Source organism: Aspergillus mulundensis (assembly GCF_003369625.1).
Source record: "Aspergillus mulundensis strain DSM 5745 chromosome Unknown scaffold_0, whole genome shotgun sequence".
NCBI classification, from domain to species: Eukaryota; Fungi; Ascomycota; class Eurotiomycetes; order Eurotiales; family Aspergillaceae; genus Aspergillus; species Aspergillus mulundensis.
In genome coordinates, this window is record NW_020797888.1 from 3,084,583 (window position 1) to 3,103,318 (window position 18,736).

General features: G+C 50.6%; 8 protein-coding genes across 8 annotated transcripts; 3 read left to right on the plus strand and 5 right to left on the minus strand.

Annotated features, from left to right (window-relative positions):
* Positions 1–1,713: 1,713 nt before the first annotated feature.
* Positions 1,714–2,772, plus strand: DSM5745_00771 (uncharacterized protein; the record flags this gene model as incomplete). The annotated part of the gene is made up of 2 exons (XM_026742787.1): positions 1,714–1,821; positions 1,924–2,772. The coding sequence occupies 2 exons, from the start codon at positions 1,714–1,716 to the stop codon at positions 2,770–2,772; spliced, it is 957 nt and encodes a 318-aa protein (XP_026608632.1).
* Positions 2,773–3,392: 620 nt separating this feature from the next.
* On the plus strand, positions 3,393–4,509 carry DSM5745_00772 (uncharacterized protein; the record flags this gene model as incomplete). The annotated part of the gene is made up of 3 exons (XM_026742788.1): positions 3,393–3,500; positions 3,606–3,875; positions 3,940–4,509. 3 exons carry the CDS (start codon positions 3,393–3,395, stop codon positions 4,507–4,509), a joined length of 948 nt encoding a protein of 315 aa, XP_026608633.1.
* A 325-nt stretch (positions 4,510–4,834) lies between these two features.
* Positions 4,835–6,732, minus strand: DSM5745_00773 (uncharacterized protein; the record flags this gene model as incomplete). Its single annotated transcript, XM_026742789.1, has 3 exons — positions 4,835–6,067; positions 6,126–6,557; positions 6,640–6,732. The coding sequence occupies 3 exons, from the start codon at positions 6,730–6,732 to the stop codon at positions 4,835–4,837; spliced, it is 1,758 nt and encodes a 585-aa protein (XP_026608634.1).
* Positions 6,733–7,247: 515 nt separating this feature from the next.
* On the minus strand, positions 7,248–8,533 carry DSM5745_00774 (uncharacterized protein; the record flags this gene model as incomplete). The annotated part of the gene is made up of 3 exons (XM_026742790.1): positions 7,248–7,880; positions 7,943–8,344; positions 8,459–8,533. The coding sequence occupies 3 exons, from the start codon at positions 8,531–8,533 to the stop codon at positions 7,248–7,250; spliced, it is 1,110 nt and encodes a 369-aa protein (XP_026608635.1).
* Positions 8,534–9,857: 1,324 nt separating this feature from the next.
* Positions 9,858–11,507, plus strand: DSM5745_00775 (uncharacterized protein; the record flags this gene model as incomplete). Its single annotated transcript, XM_026742791.1, has 3 exons — positions 9,858–9,965; positions 10,081–10,701; positions 10,764–11,507. The coding sequence occupies 3 exons, from the start codon at positions 9,858–9,860 to the stop codon at positions 11,505–11,507; spliced, it is 1,473 nt and encodes a 490-aa protein (XP_026608636.1).
* A 357-nt stretch (positions 11,508–11,864) lies between these two features.
* Positions 11,865–13,583, minus strand: DSM5745_00776 (uncharacterized protein; the record flags this gene model as incomplete). The annotated part of the gene is made up of 2 exons (XM_026742792.1): positions 11,865–13,238; positions 13,302–13,583. 2 exons carry the CDS (start codon positions 13,581–13,583, stop codon positions 11,865–11,867), a joined length of 1,656 nt encoding a protein of 551 aa, XP_026608637.1.
* Positions 13,584–14,385: 802 nt separating this feature from the next.
* DSM5745_00777 (uncharacterized protein) lies at positions 14,386–15,585 on the minus strand (the record flags this gene model as incomplete). The annotated part of the gene is made up of 1 exon (XM_026742793.1): positions 14,386–15,585. The coding sequence occupies one exon, from the start codon at positions 15,583–15,585 to the stop codon at positions 14,386–14,388; it is 1,200 nt and encodes a 399-aa protein (XP_026608638.1).
* A 1,187-nt stretch (positions 15,586–16,772) lies between these two features.
* On the minus strand, positions 16,773–18,338 carry DSM5745_00778 (uncharacterized protein; the record flags this gene model as incomplete). The annotated part of the gene is made up of 3 exons (XM_026742794.1): positions 16,773–17,765; positions 17,827–18,129; positions 18,225–18,338. 3 exons carry the CDS (start codon positions 18,336–18,338, stop codon positions 16,773–16,775), a joined length of 1,410 nt encoding a protein of 469 aa, XP_026608639.1.
* Between the last annotated feature and the right edge of the window lie 398 nt (positions 18,339–18,736).

Below are 18,736 nucleotides of genomic sequence, written 5' to 3' on the forward strand. Positions count from 1 at the left end.
CGACACTAAATCAGCCAGTGGATACTTGACATCGGGGCATGAAGATTGATACCGCATTCCTATTCAAGCTCAGTAAACCGCCTAAAATCTTCAAGTATGGAAACGTACCAATTGTTATTTAATCTACCTGTGATCAGTCAAGGTCCTCGCAGCCAGAGCACTCGAAATTGTAGTCTTCGACGGCCTTGCTGAAGCTGGCGGCAGGCTTTTGCTGCATAGGCAGCCTGGAGGCGCGTTGTGCCTTCCACGCATGCTTCCTTGACCGTTGAATTCTCCAGTGGAGTGTTTTAGTGTCACCAGGATGGTTCAGCAGGCGCCTGGAAGAGGCCCTGGTTCCACCAGCTATCCTAGTTACAGTGTAATCACTTTTCTTGAGGCCCTTATCTGTTTTCTACCTTCTATCCACGATGCCGACTATGTTTCAGGAAGCTGCTGGCACAAAACATGGACACGCCAGACTATGGACGGCTCGTAACCGCATTTTGGTGAGTTTCGGATTCAAGAAGCTTTCAAAGCAGAAGCATCAACTCCTAGCCTTCAAGATTGGCCAACTGAATGGGCCCGATGTCTTGGGATATTGCAAGAAATGTGGAACCGTCTCTGAGAATGATCGCTCTTCTTAAGTCAGAAACCCAGAATCGCACAACTCAACACTCAAGTCAGGATGGTAAATTTGGTCTCCTTCCGAGCGCGTGCCCGTCAAGAACGCCTGAACCCTCTCCGCATGCGTTACGGGGTGGTCTGAATCGGCGTTCACCTTCGAAATGTGCGTTATGATATCTTTATTTCCATCTGCTATCCGCTTCCAAGACGCATGAAGTCTGGGGAGAAATTGGTATTTCACCTGGCTCAGTGCCTCCTGTATTCGCACTCGCAGCGAATGATAATGAGCAAAGCCAGGGTTGCACATGTTTTCAGGTCGGCATAAATCGCATATTTTGGGTAAGGTCGGTTGATGTCCTTATCAAATATCAATTGGGGCGCGGATTCCAAGGGGCTCCCGGATCAATTGATATTGGAGGGCAAGTAGGACCCACATGTTTGCTAATGAGGTTCATCAGCTTTGACTCTCCCAGTTGCGTGCTCTGCTAGTACTGCTGGCGGTGGCATTAATTGCGGAGGTGGGTGTTCTCCAAGCCATTGTGCACAGTGAAAGATTGAGGACGTACCATTTCATTATATGGTGGAATGATGCAGTAGTGAGTGCCGTCAAGAGAGCGATTGCCGTGGTCTGGCATCTTCCGCTCCATCTTCGGATTGTGCAAGGGCCCTTTCTGACCTACCATGTCTCTGGCAGAAATACCTCGATAGAGAAGTATGTGGTGGGATAGACGTACGAGGAATCTGACCAAGGAGCTTGTGGCAATTGCAGGCAGGGAGAGTGAGTAGCGGCAAGTGAGGCTCAAACTGAACAACCGCCTAGCTAGGTAGGTACGGCAGCATTGGGATCCGTTGGCCTTAGGCAATACTTGCTTTCACAGTTTCACTCCTGGTTTCTTTGCTGCCCTCTCCCCTCACCCCCGCCCCCGCATTTGACCTTGATACCTAGATAGACGCCGCTCTAGTCTTCATCTCCTTCTCTCCTCATTTATCTTCTTACATATCTTCTGGATCGTGGTTCAATAAGGAACTTCAGTCAAAGGTGGCTACAGGTTTTTCTTCCTGATTCCAAAGTATCTTACTCACCTTCTTGGCAAAGACAGTACGTGCAATATGCCATTAGCCGGTACAAAGATCAACAAATGGTCCGCAGAAGAAGTGGCTCTCCTCAAGCGTCTGCGAGACCAGTATCCAGACTTGACTCCTTACAAGCTTTCTAAAGTGAGCTACCTTTCGAATGATTTACAGCTTCTTGGAGGCATCAACGACTTCAACATTTAAGATAACATGGCTCGCTAAACATGAGAATCTACCGTGCACTAGAAATTCTACACCCACTTTCCCGGCCGAAGCAGGCATTCTGTCACCAGCAAGCTCTTCTACATGTCTCATACTATGGATAGGGGAGCCAGTCACCGACACCCAGCTCCTGTCGCTCCAGGTTGCGGCTGTGTTGGCACTAACGATACAATATCTGTATGGATGCTAAGAATTCGTTTGATCCGTGTTGGTTTGGCTTTCCCACTGACCTTTATCCTTGCCAAGACTGGAATAAACGCACATCAGTTCCAGCAGCACCGGGGAGGAGATTTCTCTGCTAGAGCCGTACTGCCGCACGCAACCGAAGACCGACTCCTACCTCCTTTCCCACCGAACCGTGACTCCATCTTATCTACTGCTGCCGAGCCACCACATTGCCCAGAAGCAGACCGGTCGACTTCCCCACCATCCTCGTTGGTTGAGGATAGGCTCATGGATCGTTCCGAGCCGGGGAATCTGGGCCAGGGTCGGCTCACAACTCGAATTTCATCGCCACGGGCATCTCCGAACGGACCTCACTTAGCCCACGCCCATAATCTGGCCGAAGAAAGTCCCCGCAGGCCCTTTCCACAAGGAACGCGAGCATATTCCAGTGGGACCGGCTCGGATGCGCTCAAGGACAACCTCACCGGAGGGGTGGATGGAAAGCTAGACCATCCTGAGGGACAGCAGATCGGTGCTCCAGACCGAGAGGGTTCGAATCTCTATTCTCTGGCAGATGGAATCAAGCATGCAAAGACAAGATTTGGGGAGTGCATGAAGTCAGCAGAGAAGTTGGCGGAGGAGACCGCTAGATCTGAATTGGCTCTTGAGCAGTCTGGTACGCTTATGAACTGGACGTGGCAGGGGTAGTCCGGCGGATATTTGACCATTCACTGCGGTTATACTTTGTAAAAGGTTCGATTTCTTGGCCGGATTTACATGGGCATCAAGGTTTGATTACATCCAGATGTGCTTATGTATGATAGGACTAGATCCCCCCGCTGTAAACATTCTGGCGCTTTTATGTTATTACTACAAATAGAACACATCAAATATCGCATCTCAAGCTGTGCTAGGTAAGATAACTGACTTCTTGCCCTGCTGATCCATACAATTATCGCTGGTGCAGGGGAACCACCTCATACGAACATTGGGGATTAGGGAGCAGATATACCTCGTCGATGAGATGAGATCCATAAACAAGACATACGACGCTGAGAATGGACTAGCCATTGCGACATTCGTGTTTTACTCAGGCCACAAGGCACCCACCTGCGCAGCTGGACTCCGTTTTAGTTCTTCCCAGTTCCCTGCTAGTTTTTCCCTACCATCCACTAGATAACCAGACCAATTCCCTCTTCCTTCCTGCTCCCATCGTGTCTTAAATTGTCTTTTAGTCTATGTCTTAACAAGGGCACCAAGAGAAACACAATCTGAACCGGCTTAAGAGACATTCTCACCTCCTCTCGCGCAATCAACAATCATAAACCATGAATGCTCCGAATACCAAGAATTGGTGGACTGCTGAGGAAAATGCTCGTCTTCAGAATCTGCGACGGCAGTACGCTCACAGCGTGACTATCAAGGACATTGCCCGAGTAAGTTGACGTTGTGTTTATCCAGCATATCGCTGCCGTGTTCCCGAACCCACACGAGCTGCAACTGGGTATTGCGTCTCTAATTTGTGTTTCGCCATGTGCTAGGTAGTCCAACCTGAGTTTCCCGGCCGCAGCGTGAACTCCATCTACGCCAAGTTGTACGCCATGGAACAAAATTTCCCCCGACCTCGCCATGCGGCTGGAACTCGTCCGCTGAGCGACGATGCGGACTCTGACCCCTCGGTATCCGCGCCTGGTGCCTTGGACAAGCGTCAGGCTGCGGATGAACTCTTACCTGCGCCTGAAACAGCCCGTCGTCGACTTGCGATCCACAGTCCCGACCCTGGCTCTGAGGGAGTTGCGGAAATACTGCCTGTATGGACAAATATCTTTCTGAATTCTACCTATATTTTGAATGCTAACGGATCTCGTTTTAAAGTCCAGCGGTGGAGATCCAGACCCGCGGCTACCTCCACACCAACCGTTTGCCTCTCTTCTTGGTCCTAATACCTCCCTGGAAACTACCACGGTGCCACCCCATGGAGCGAATGCGCAGAGTCGCCATATGTCGGGACTGCATCAGACAACCCAGTCAGTTGCTCCGCCGCCGCGCATAAATGGCCTTGGAAATGAAATGGGCCCACCACGCCCTTTACGCAGGCCGGCCTTGGCTCGCGGACGCCCACGCCGGGTGCCACAGGTTTCGGTGGTGCAGGAATCTCCAGCTAGACAGACTCAGAACTTGCCGAGCACCCAAACTATGGCTGGCAGTTCAATCGAGCCGGCAATATTGACTGAAATTCGCGAAATGCGCGCAGAACTAGGCAGCAAGATTGACGATCTTGCAGCGAGTACCCGTCGGCAGCTACATGCGCAAGAGCGTAGGATCATTGATCTTACAGAGGTTGGCAATGATGCATTGGCCATCAGCGAGATTGCGAGAGATAGCTTGGTCGATTTTGTGCAGGCGCTTATAAAGGCTGGTCTGGTTCCGGAATTGGGAAATTGATCAAGCACATTCTTTGTTGAATTTTGGGGACATCTAGGCCTGTTTTGTTGTTTGCTACATTGGTTTGATTAGTCCTCCAAATCCCGCCTCATGATAGTGTTGGAGAATTTTTCATCCTTGCTTGATCAAATTGAGAGTTGCAAGAGCCTTGGTTGCGGTATCTATGGAGTTCCAGACTGCCAATATCTATTTAATACAATATAGGGTGCCCAGAGTCTAACGAAGGATCACCGACCAAGTTAAGATGATTCCTCCATTGAGTACCCAAATCTCGAAGTGCATTTGGGGACAATATACAATTAGAGTGGCGAGTTTCCTTCGGCCCCTAAAAATGTCCCTCCACCATGCAACGCCCTTCTTCATGATAGCTCAACATCGCGTCCAAAAGACTTTGCATTTCCTCGGCGTTCGTGAGCGAGTAACCTCGTCTGTCCGTGCCAGACATTAAAATCTCGACATGCTTCTTGAGCCCGAGGACACACCGCCGTAGTATGTTGATCTGGGAAGTAAGATTGCCACGGTGAATTTTGTGCTGTTTCGATGCACTCTGAAGGCTTTCATACACTGCTGCGTAGTCTGTCATCGCCATGGAATGATATAAGCCGAGGGCTGCGACAAGCTTCGGTACCTGGTTGGCTTGGAGCAAGCTATTCACGTCCACTCGCGGAACAGCGAGTAGCAAAGGGAATATGGTGGCCGGAGGCTGCTGATGGGCTGCACCCCCCCCAACTTCGTTCGCTATGTTGGTTCCAGGTAGGGTCCCAGGAAATGGCTGTGTGGACTTGAAAAGCCGCTGGTCCAGTAGCCTATCGGAAACTGGTGACTTGGTCTGCGTATTCTGACCGCATCGTTCCTCTGGAAGGTGAGAGGGCACGGCTTGTGGTCGGTGGCAAAGTCGCTCCTGCGCTGTCCGAACCGGCGGGATGGGTTCTGCCCGTGATTGCGAATTGTTGACTTGAGTAGGTACGGCAGTTTGAGATGGCTTCCCACATTGTGTATGACGTTGAGCATCTATCTCCGAGGGGTTTTGTTGTAGTGTTTGTTCTGCATTTTGACTAACTCGTTGAGCAGTCTTAGTCGGGGGTGTTCTCGCTGCCTTTGTACTAAGAGCCATATTCTCTGTTTGCACTCCAACTGACGAAAATGCCTCCAAGTGCCAGTGAGGGTATCGTGTGGCTCTAAGCGCGAGCTGATCAACCAATGGAGCAAATACGTCTCGAAATCCGGTGGTCACCGCTTCAATGAGAGCTGTTATGAGTTGCTGAGTGTCAACAGCAGCTTCATTCGATGGGCTGCCCAGAAGCCCGACTGAGTCTGGAAGGATGGCAGATGGCATCGGCTGTATCTCTGCACCTTCTCTCTCCAAAGAAGACGCCCCTGTGCATTTTAAAAGCCCTGTCTTTGGCCCCGGAGCCATTGTCTGCGCAGCCGGCTTTGGCGTCCCTGTGGAAGGTACTTCAGTTGGATCACTAGGCCTGTCAATCACGTCACTGAGAGATGAAGCTGGAGCTAAGTCAGAACATGGAGTCGAGGGTGAGGGTCGTCTTCGATGGAAGAACTTGAGAGGACATATTATCAGCAAGATAACCCGAGCAGAGGAGCGTTGTGCCACTTACCCGACACAGGGTGCCATCGAAGCCGATATCGCCAGCCAAGATGTCCGAAGACTCATCTCCCGTATCAATTTCTTCTTCCCCAGCCCCGCTATCACTCTCCTGGTCACTACTTGGGGTTTTGTCTCTGCGCATTCTTCTTGTTTGGCGGCGCGGTAACTCCTCTCCTGCGGAGCGCTTTGAGCGTGTGGTAGCCCACTGGCTGCCACTCTCCTGATAACTGTTCGAGGGTTCGTCTCTGCGCATCCTTCTTGTCTGTCGGTGCGGCAACTCCTCTGCTGCGGAGCGCTTTGAGCGGGTCGAAGCTCGCCGGCTGTCCTCCTGCTTTTCCAAAATCTCGTTGCCGCTGCTTTCTGACTCGCATCCTCTGTCTTCATCCAGCCTCCGCCACTTGGCTCTGATTGCATAGACGCTGCGGCATTGGAAATCAGGTAGCTACAGAGTGATTTGTCGATGGTCAGACCGGCGTAAAAGGAGATATCTTTATCCATATATGTTGGAGTAGATTGAAACGCACCTGTTGGATCTCCTCCCATGCGAGACCTTCGTCAGCTAGCCGTAGTAGCCTCGTGGCTTGCTCCTCCGTCCATCTAGCTTTTGATTTGGTCATGGCTCCAATGTCTGGAGTTGAATTCAAGGGTATGAGTGCTTACTTACCAATGCGGTGCGAGGCAATCTAATATACCCAGCCGGTATGCTGGAGACACTGTGAATGATATTGTAGCATAAGTGAAGATGGATGGTGAAAGGCCATGTGACTGCAATTCTGCCCTTGCCGATGTGAATATTACTATTCGGTCCAATGGCAGTGTATCATCCTGCAAACAGCTTGTACAATTATCTACACCATGGCGTTATTAAGGAAAACTGACACTCTACATTCTGGCCGCGAAGCCCGGGTGGTCACAAGGCGACTTTCATGTCCCCAGCCCACGCTTACGCCGTACATTGGTCGAAATATGTTTTGAGAACTCTCAAGGTAGCCGTGCCTGAATTACATTACTATCAAAGGACCCCTATTCTTGTGGCATACATTTCCCGGAAACGAAAGACAAAAACAACAGCAACGCCCACCACGGGTAGATATCATAGCCATCCAAGTCAGCGTCTCAAGATCTACGTCAATCAGAAAGGCCAATGATCACGCTTGCCACTAGGGTGGCCCTCAACAAGACAACTCCCCTCCTCATGAAACTTTCGTACATCCTCATGCAGTTTTCGAACATCTGCCGCGTGCAGGACGGTATAGCCAAAGCTTACATTGACCCCTTCTCTGTGTCTCAGGAGCTCATAGTAGTAATGGCCCACGAGATGCATCTGGCCGCGAAGGATGCCGTAGTCGTCAGCGTCCCGTGCTTTTGGGACTCTCATCCGCAGGTCGTCATGGTCTGCAAGACACATTGCGAGGAGAAAATCGATATCTGCGGAGATGGTTTGTTGCAGATGAGCGTTCATCATTACGTCGGCACTGATGCGTGGGGTTTCAGGGAATAGAGGGTCGGGGTGGAGCTGAAGGGGAGTTAAGAACTTGGGTTGGAACATTGCCGAATGCTGTACCTTGCTAGCGTCTGGCACCGTTGCTACTTGGTCGACGCGATCCAGGACAGGTGGAGGACGATTTTGCACAACATGCTGCGCTGGACCTTGAGGCGGAAGATGGCCCTCTGTGCTGAACTCGGTGGACGGATCTTCTCGGATTGAGACAAGGACCTGAGCAGCCTGGGCCGTGTCCGGGTGTGGTTCGCGGTGATGGATAGTCTTGGAGAGCAGGCATTAGCGGAGCTCAGTGGCATGGGAGGTAGTAGAAAGAGGGAACTTACCGAACGGACTTCATGATGAGAGGATGCGTTGACACTAGCAGTTCCATCGTCATCGCCAGAATCGTCACCATCCGAACTAGCTGCAAGAGTATCTGAGCTGGCTGCAATAGTATCGCTGTCGTCATCCTCGTTGAAGTTGAAGCTGCTCAAACAAGTGCTCAGGTTATCATCTTCAGTAGCACTGCTGGCCTTGCCTTCTTCATGGAGCCTTTTTCTGTCCCTCTGAAGCTCCGCTTTGGCGGGACGCTTTACAGGAATGACGTCCGACGAAGCAGCCTTCTCTCCATTGCCCTGACCCAGGCTCCCCGAGTTGCGAGGCGCCATAAGGGGTTGGTTCTCGGTGGTGGTCAGTAACACCCCGACCCTGATTGCATTGACACTGTAGGTCTGGAATCTCGGTCTCTAGAAATCATTGCGATGTGGTCAGTAAGGCCATTTCAACATGTAAACAGAGTTTCCGTATGGAGATGGGAAAATGTCATGTTTAGTGGCCGAAGGGCCGGGTGTATGACATACCTTTTGAATTTCCGAGTATGTGAGACCGTTGGCTCGCAGTCGTAGGACCTCTGCTTTTTGTTTGTTGGTCCACATAGGATTCGGCGCTCTTCTAGACAACGGCAACGCAAATACGTAGTTGCAATGGAGGTCTGAGGACAGGGAGAAAGCTTGAAGAAGCAATGGTGAATTCGAACGCTAGACACTTGGGCGTGTCGAAGAAAGGTCTGTTGCCTGGGCAAGGATGCTGACCCTCGAGGCAGCGTGGAGATCACGCGCACTGCCTTCTGCTAAATGGCAAATGAACTTAATTCTGAGACAGGAATCTCAGCCAAAGTGCGCTCAATTTTCAGTATTCTGTTTACTAGCCTTGCAGCTCGCGCAATTGCGTCATGTAGCGATTTGGTGGCCGATTTTCAAGTAGCGGACCCCCGGAGATATTTGATTCGGCCGTTTGACTATTACTCCTGTCCCCATTGAGAATCAAAGAAAGGTTCCCATGGACCATAGCGTAAAATCCATGGTGAATATGCACCGACAATGACTCGATCTTTCCCACTATACTGCAATGCCTCCTGCTGCCTGGACTGGCGTTGAATGGAACAAAGGCGAACTTGTGGAGCCAATGAGACGCGTTGAATACGTGATGACTTTGTCTAAATAAGTGGCCTGAAGAGTTCTATTCACCAAACAGGGCTCTGATGACCTAGGCAGCGGATGTGTGGTGGAGCCAGTGGCAGGGATTGGTGGAAACTCACAGCAAATCCGGGAGCGGCACGGGCCGAACCTCGTGGTCACTGGCTTCCAGCCCCACTTTCTGTTCTTTGAGAAGCTTTTCCACTGGACAGGTTCCTTGGATCCCTCCTTGTTTTGGGCATCCGGTGAGATTGATGCTCCTCTGATAGGAATGATGCGCGCCTCACGATTTGCCAGTTGTACAAGTCGCAGGGGAAGATATTTTGGTTATGATTTCTTATCCCATGATCAAGACACTGGCCCTTCGAGCAGGAAATTACGGCCCAGGTACTCACAGTGAGACAGAAACCACACCGAGAAGCGCTTGACTCTAAAAAGGTATTTTAATCTCTGCGAATCAGGATAAGCGCAGACCGGAATGGGCTTCTTTCGCACAATAAGTCTGCTGACAAGCTTCCCAGCCTCGCTAATGCAATCTCCGGTTCCGCTTTGCTGGTGGTTATATAAGGTGGCATGACCCCCCGAAATTTTCGTTCGTCTGAACTGTGTCCCTTGTTTCCCAGTTGGCTGCAAGCTTGAGCCTCAGTACATGCAACCTATCGTATTCAAGCGTTTGATTTTGTCAAGTTGAAGGGTAACTGAGTTGACGCTTCCGTTTCCCAATCCTCAGAGCTTCTGTTAACAAATCTCCTCCAGGAACCAAGCGGAACCCAAATCGAAAAACATGGCAGCACGCAATCGCAACAATCGTTGGAGCAAGGCCGAGGAGGATCGGCTCTTGAACTTGTGGGCGAAAGAAAAGAAAGACGTTACGTACTCGGAGTTTGCTGAGGTAAGTTACTATTCCCCCTCATTGCCCTTGAGCTCCGCCATGCATTACCAGCTATACCCTAATAATTAGCCCTCATTGACCTTGGATGGAATGCTGACAATTTGCCTTACATTAGCGGTCCCAGTCCAAATTTCCTACCCGGTCCCAAAGAGCCATTGCAGGCAAGCTGGGCAAGATTTTCACTGATACAGGGTGGGAAAAAGCTCGGCGTACCCTTAAAGGCAAAATGCTGGAGAAATATTATAAGGTTCGGCGACAGAAGGTACCACTCACTTCTGCTTCTTGTACTGGCTTTCGCCGTACTCGTGCTCAAACTCGTGCTTCTGCTGCGCCAGATGCAGAGGATGAGACGGAGGACGAGACGGAGGACGAGACAGAAGATGAGGCGGAGAATACGGCGGACAACGGGACGGAGAATAATATCGAGGAAGATATGCAGAATGTCGCGCATGATGCAGAGCCTACGTTGGAGCCTCCTTCGGAGTCTGCGTCAGAATTTCGCTCGGAGCCGGCTTCGGAGAGTCCTCTTCAACTTCTCCCTGCTCCAGCTTCTGAACAAAGCAGTCCCCGCACCTTCACTCGCTCCACAACCCTTCCTGGAAGAAGCCGTGAGACGACCAATAACGGCCGGCGTCTTCGTCAGAACAGACGCCGTGCAGTTGACCCACTGTATGCTCAGTCCACCTCAAGCAGTACGCCCGATGGGGAGGTCGCACCAGATGTGGAAGTGGAGGCAGTAAGTTACCAGTTCAGATTCCTATCATTTGCCAGTTCTCTAACTGACGACATTCTTTTCAGCTCCAGGAGAGTCAAGCCCCAGCGTATCCGCAGCAAAGGCAGCCTCTATCCGATATCAGCACCTCATCGAGCTTCAACGAGACCGCAGTACCACGACACGAGACTGGAACCACTGTAAAAACACCTAGCCGGCTCTCCGCAGCTCGACAGACCACATCAGTACGTGCTGCAGCGACCGGGCTTTTTCCAACCCTTCTCTCGAAGGTTACCAGTGTGTTTGGCAGATCTCTCGCCCATACAGGAGACCCGCACCCGGACCAGGAGAACATTTCTCCCCGCCCCGCCTCTTCGCAATCTCCTGTTCAGCCTGAACCTGATCTTCAAACTCCTGCCTCAACCGAACCCCCAGAGGACGCCGAGAATCTCCCAGACGCTCCCGGCCCCATCCCGGGTGAGATCCGCCAGCGCTCGACCGACCTCGCTATCAAGCTCGAGGAGCTCCAAACTGATATTTCCCACATACCGACTTACGCAACCAAAGCCGACCTTCTCTGGGAGACCAAGAAATTAGATTCGAAAATCGAGCACGTGAAGACGTTTCATAGTATTCGACAGGACAAGTTAACGGAATTCGTCCTAGAAGAGGTAGGAAGGCCACGCGAATGCTCAAGCAACGAGGAAAAAATGCGCGAGTTTGCCGATAAGATCGAACATTTCGAGAAAATACTTGGAGCTTTGGTGGAGGGGAATACAAACAAGGCGAAAGAGAGATTGCATAAGGTAACGAAGAAATACAAGAACTGAAGGCGGCATAGGAGATGAAGCGGATTCAGCGAAAGATGAAGCGGAGCCAGAAGAACTGACGAAAGCTATGACCGCTGCTGGGTAAGACATTAGCACCATCGTTTTTCTTTCGCACAGCCTCCAATTGCTGGCCTCTTGTTCTGGATGGAAACCCAATGTTGCCTTATCTTTATGTGTATGATTGAGTTTTGTTAGCCTGACTGCGAAATATTCGAGGTCTTGTGATTATTCAGCTAGCTAGTACAATTGAAGTTGCATTCAAGGATGCAGTATGCACATATCATAGCTAAGGCAGTAGTCGCGGCGATATTGAGAAAGCGACTACGCAGGATAGATCTCGGCGATTCCTAGAATACCTCAGCTACCACTATTTGCATGTTTGTCGATAACATCCTCAAACTTCTTAATGTCAACATGGAAGTGCTCCTTGACATACTCCGCAGAAGGTTCATTGTCTCCCGCCTCATACTTCATCCACTCCCAAAGCTCGCCTTTAAGCTGGCGGAAACAGCTCTCGCAACCCTTGACTGTCTTCGCGAAAGCCTTGACCTGTCCTGCTTCAAGTTCAGTTTTAGCGCACTGAGCGCTCAGAGATCGTTGAAGCCCGCGAATGGAGTCATCGCGCTCGCTGACGGTCTTTGCAAGAGCTTGGACATTTGCGGTCTGGCTCTTGACTCTCTCTCTCTGCATCGCAAACTTTTCTTCAAGCTGTTTTATAAAGACACCACGTAAGTGCACTGTTCTTTGTAGGGCTTGGATCCTGCTCTCCTGGACTTCAATCTGTTTTGCTTGACCTTTGTTCTGCCTTTCCATGGTTTTGACTTCCTTGGACTGCGATGCGAGTGCTTCTTGAAGGCCATCAACATCTGTGTCACGGTCGCTGACTGTTCTTGTAAGAGCTTGAATGTTCGCAGCCTGAAGTTTGTTCGTCTCCGTCTGCGCCAGGGCCTTGGTTTCAAGGTCCTGGATGTAGGTGTGGCCGGATTTGACCGCTTTCCTTAGGGCTTCTATCTGCTGTGCTTGGGCTTGAGTCTCTTGTCGGCGAGACGCGAGTGATCCCTGAAGGGCATTGATGTCGAAATTACTGTGGTTTATAGTGCACGCCAGCGATTCGATGTTTGCTGACTGAGTATTGATTATCTGGGTCTGGGCCAGGAACCTGTCCTCGAGCTGTCGATTACGGGTGTCGCGGGTTTTGACAGCCTCACTGAGAGTCTGTATCTTTTTGCTCTGTGCTTCGGCCACGTTGCGCTGAGCTAAAAGCATCTTCTGCATCTCATTGATGGCTTTATCACGGTCTGTTAGTTCCCTTTTCGTTATCTCTCTCTCGTGGATTTCAGCCAGGAGTTTAGAGTAGAGTGCCGAGTAATCCTTTTCATGGCCACGGACGGCTCGTTGAAGCGCCTGGATCCGTTCATCGCGTTCCATAATCACTTTTGCAAGGTCATCCTTCTCTCGAACCGCGAACGAAGATTTCTCATGAAAGGCTGCATGTTCAGCAGTAACGTCGCGAACGTAGTCCTCCAAAAGACTGGCAGCCCTGGCAGAGAATCGACGAGTTAGTTCAGGTAATCTCTGAGGTTGATAATGTGTTATCTGTGCGACAAATCCAGGTACAGCAGTTGGCTCCATTTCCTGGGACAAAGATGTAGTGGCTGTTGGTGAGATCTTAGGGGGAATTGCTTGTGCGCCGGGTGTATGGCTAAAGAGATTGTGCCCGGGCTTGCCAACCTGTATGAGAATTAGTCGATAGTCCTTCCAGGTCAACTGAGATTTATCCTCTTGAAGTCTTACCTCTCCGCTAAAATCGATGTCCCCGGCTGCGTCGTCACTCTCGTTCTCAGACAGTTCAACTTTTATGAAGCATGCGTCACTCTGTCTCTTAATCTTGTCTTCGGTTCCGCCGCTGCCAACCATAGCCTCTTCGTGACGTGTATTGCCGAGACTGCATGTTCCAGTATTGTTGCTTTGCCTAGAATTGTCCAGCTGCCGACGCTTGGCCGTAAAGTTGAAGGTTCGTGTGCCGGCGCGCTTCGCGGGAACAGTGGCTTGAGGAGTGCCCTTTGATCTAGCCATAACGGATGCAAGCGTCCAGAATTTGAAATTTCCCGATTTACGAGGCGGGGGCCTGCTTTGTTGCGAGTGGATCTTGGTTTCGAGAGAGGGATTCGGTGTTGCTGACTGAAGAAGGTCGCATTAGCTACCGCTCTGTACCAAGTTCAAGATGAGGGTAAAACAAGAAACATGTCCAAGTACCAGCTTACCTTCAAATCTTCCTCCAACAATTTCTCTATTTCGAAGGTTGTGATCTGTTGGGCCGGGAGCAAGCACGAGTTCGTAGCGTTAACGGCCCTGAAGCTGTATGTTGCGGTTCTAGCGCAGCGGTTGAGGGAAAGATCTCTGCTTTGAGAAAGAGGTTTCTAGTAAGAGTGGATGTCGGGATTTATTTCATTGGTATAGTGGTTCCGAATGAAAGCAAAATGCTGTCAACCTAATCAGGAAGCGAGGGGAGAGGCAGCGCTCCAGTTGGATAAAGACCACTTTGTATTCAAACACAGCAAGAATGCAATAAGGCGAGTCTGTAAGGATATCCGGGAGAGTGATGACTGTGGATGTTGGAATTTGTGTCAACGTTGGTGTGGTAGTGGTGTTGTTGTCCCAGTTGCGACTCGAGTTGGCTGGGACCTTCCCCAGGAGGGCGGGCTAATAGTTACATAGCGCATATAGAGCCACATGCGTCCTGAGTTTCTTCTGTGGAAGAGAGTAAAGAATAAAAGTATTGTACATCCAAGATATGATATCGTCCAACCACATGGATTCCTACACACCACTGATGATAGCGTGATCGAAGATTCTGCTGCCTGACTTAGGTGACATATCACATCTTTTCCTGAACAACATTGCAGAGACCGGTTTTGAGCTCGCGAGCGTCCTGTATACGCGCCTCGTACTCCTTCAAAGCCTCCGTGAGTTTCTTGATTTCTTTGGCCTGGGATACCGTCATGATTGCTTGGTCCACAACACACCCCTCCAGCTCCTGTATCCGCGCATCCTTATTTGTGTACTCCACGCCCTCGATATCTTCCGCCTGCGTCGCGCTCAGAAATTCCTTAGGTCGAGCTGCAAGAGCTTTCTCGAGTTCCTGAATACGTTTGTCCCGCTCATCCACTTCTTTCGCAAGAGCCTCGTTCTCACTGGTCTTCGCTGAAAGCTCCGATCGGACTCGCTCTGCGTAAATCTCTAGACTGGCAACATGGTTAGATAGTCGATGAAAGGCTTTCTCTTGCTCAGTCTCGTTAGGCGGAACGGTGGCTATTTCCGGCATTGCTCGCGTGGCGCTGTCTTCGTACAGGGCAACAGGATAGGTAGCGTCCGTGAATTGGTCCGAACGTACGGCAGTTCCGACAGTTTCGGCAGTGGCTTGAAAGCTTCCGTTACCGTTGGGCAAAGCTGGCGCAGCTGAGCACTCGTCGCCTAGATGGGCTCCAAATGGTGCAGAAGGTCCTAGCTGCAGTACCGTGGCTGTGACATTGACCGTTGCGGGTTCGCTGGAGCTTACAGCGATTGACTTTAGCTGCATCTCTGTATCAGAAACGGGTGGAGTTTGATGTTCTTCGGCAAGGTGTGAGGGGGGCGCGGTGTTTAGACAGCCTTCTCGCCCTGCTTGGTCGTCAACCCATGGTGCCGCAATGTTCAGCCGACGAAGCTGCTTAGCAGCGCAACAAGACGTCAAGTCATTACCAGAGCCCAGCCCAGCAACCATTTCTGTATCCCCGGTCTGGTGAGCAACCTCTTCGCCTCGTCCCTCATCTTGCTGAAACTCCGCCGGATAGCCAACACTGATGTTTCCATGCACGTCTCCTTCGTGCTCGGGATTACCTATCCCAACGCCGACCCCGTCGCCCGCCCGATCATCGCGCTCCTGGAAACTATTATCGCTCTCAATAACAGTCTCAGTAACCGAGCCGGGTTGGACCTGTCGCGGACGCTTGGCTGCCACTGTCCGCGAGCTCCGGCGAACGGGACGTTTGGCCGGGACGACCGAAGGAAGAGATGGATTTTCGTTCTTTTTGGCCATTTTACCTGCGTTATGCGAGCCGAACCTTATTATTCCGGATTGACTTTGGGGTAATAGGTGGTCAAACGAGATCGCGGTTGCGACAGGGAGGTGGTTGCTAGAGAAGTTCCTCACAAGTAAGCAACCATTTATTGCAGGGTCTTGCAACAGGAGGGGGAAAACAGAAGCCTAAATTTTTTTGAAGAATGGAGGAAAGCATACTGGCGCGGAGCTTTGTCAATCAGAAGTCACGGTGTTTTCAGAAAGCTTGTCTGACCAAGCGATGGACGACGAAAGATCGCAGACACGCCAGTGATTGAATAATGAAAGGCCGAGCAGTAGGATAGGTCTGAAGAAGACGGTCTCCAGGTATAAGGGAATACACCCTGTGTGTGCAAGTTTCTTGGTGGACGAGTGGAGGGGTTAGCCTTTGAGGTTGCCTGGGTGCCCCCGCCATGTTGACGGTGGAGCTCTTTTGCATGAACTCTACCTTCAACCAAGCAATGTTCAGGCGACCGCCGGCCCAGAGTCAATACATCCAAAATCTAAATCGATAGCTCAAGCAGTTGCTTGGGACTGAAATAACAGACAAAATGCTGTGCACCCCGACTTTCCAAGTACCCCGTAGCCAGACACCAGGCTATACGATGATCCTAATTACACGAAAACGCTTCAACTTCCATCAATGACCATGTAGCTTGTGCCGGGTATTTTCTCCATAAAGTTGCAGCTATCCGCCTTTTCAGACACATAGATTGTCATAGTCGCGGTGTTGCCTTCAACTGTGGCTAAAAGTCAGCCTACTTCTTGACCCTGCCTCGATGCTCCCTGATTTCTTGATCTGCCATCAAGACTATCGTCCACTGCTGCGGCGTCTTTCGGGGTAATTGGCTGTACTTGTCGCGTTGTTTAATCATTTGATACAGCGCATTTTGCTTTGCTTGTCTCTTTTCCAAGAGCTCGCCGCGCAGGATATAGTTGTCAGCCCAAAACGTCCTCGTTGCTTTAATACATAGAGGTTATTACATACAGTTCATGGGGACCAAAAACTAACATCAGACTGTAAGAAATAGCCCAGTGCGAAAACAGCTCAGTGCACACAGTCCAACTTCGTCACCTCTCCAGCTATAAGCGCCGCCAGCTTGCTCCTTGCGTAACCCATAGCGGAGGCAGGTTCAGACATGGGCGATATGTACAGATATCAATGATCAATTTGCATCATCCTCTGATTCGATAGATTGCTTCACAACGCGATCCGGCTGCGAAGCATCAATGGAACTATCAGGTCGATTCATGGGAGGGGCATGGGAAAGTCCCATTGACTCTGCCAACTCCACAAACCCATACAAAGTGACCAGATCTGGAAGAACCAGATTCTGGGGCTGTTCCAGTTTATGGCGCATTGCTTCAACCTGCTTGTAACTCTCTTCTGTCACTTTCGCTTTACCCTCCATTGTCTTTATCTGATCTTCTAGCATGACGTGCTCCGTCGCGAGTCGATGCTGAAGCCGTTGCAGCAATTCCATGACACTGACCCTGGTGGAACCCTGGTCTAAGTATGGCTGAAGGGTAGAGTCGACATTCCCGGGCTCGTTGGGAAAGGACGGAGTTACAGTACTCGGCGGAGAGGACTTCAATCTCGCGCCTTGTGGCGTCAGATCGGGCAATTCAACACTCCTTCGGGCAATGCGTTTTCTCGGGTCCAAGGATGGGCCATCGTAGATGTTAGGTTGAGTTTTGGCCTCTTTTAGCGATATATCTGGGAGGGAATGCGATGAGACAGGCTCTGATAATAATGGCGATGAAGTCTTCCGTTGGCAATTCATGAGCTGTCTCGGTACCCATGGCGATCTGGTTGGCGCACACATAGGAGCCCTGGGATCATGTTGGCCGGGGTCGTTCAAGTGCGCATTGGGGGGTTTCTGTGGCAGATATGTCGTTGAGGTTTTCTGATCAGCTTGGCAGGCGCGTTGGCTTATAAGCATTGCTGGCCCGGTGAGCAGGGGCGGTTCTGGTGATAGAGACATCCTTCGAAACTGCTGAAACGGGTTATCTGCGCTTTTGACTGGACGTTTTGTCTTTGCAATTTTTCGATGCCGCGGCCGATTTTCGGAGGGGCGGTGATTTGCAGGCAACTCGAACTTAACAGGTAATGATGAATCGGTCTTCTGAATATGTGCTGTGACACCCATGGCAGAATCCTATGTAGGATGTCAGCTGTTGGACAGTGGACGGAAATTCGAAGAGCGGTGCTGTCTATACCTTTTCCGTCGATACTAGAACTCCAGTGGCCTTTTGATGGAAACTGAACTGGCCGTTCGTTAAAGACAAGCAAGATCCACTGCTAGCATGTCCACTCACTGGGTTTACTTCTCCGTTTGGATTGATGTCGCCAGCTTCTGCGTCACTTTCCGCATCAATGTCATCGCTGTCGCAAACTCGTGGTATCTTGCTTTTTTGTCCGACCATGATCTCTTCCCCGAATCGCTTTTCCGGGGTTTCATGCGTCATTGCGTACCACTTCCTTCTTATTGCGTCGTAGGTTCGATTCGGAATGAAGTTTCCCTACGAAAAGTGTCAGCTTAGATATTAGCTTCGGTTAAATGGCAGTATGATCACGGGCATCGGAGAACAGGTGACAGGAGATTAAATTCACTTACCTGATGGAACTCAAGCCAAGTGATTTCAGGATACTTCTTTCGGAAGTGCCAGAGTCTCGCGTTTTCTTCGTCAGTCCACTCCTCTCCAAAGTTGTTCCTGCGAGGAAAGCTCATATGTATAATTCAAGTGACTTGTGAGCGGATAAGCGTTTGGTGCTAATGCGACTGGCTTTGTTGTAATAGGCGCACTCGGTGTTGCGTCAATGGTATGGTGCCTGTGGTTACTTCGGGCCGGGAAACTTTCGAGGCAGCTGTCCCAGACTGGCAGAAAGGAGCAATTCTAACAGACTATTCTTAACATCGAGGGCAAAAGAAAGCAAAGAGTGATTGGTGATGTTCTAAGAAAGAAGTCGTGATCTCCAGCTGCAGAAGGTCCAGTGCAATAGGAAGGTCCGGTGCAGCGAGTGGGCCCCTCAACAAACATGGGTGGTTTGAATCAACCATGAACATTGAACCAGCCAGACTCTGTCATAAACGCAGCATTCATCAATATAGCATCCCCAGCTACGAAC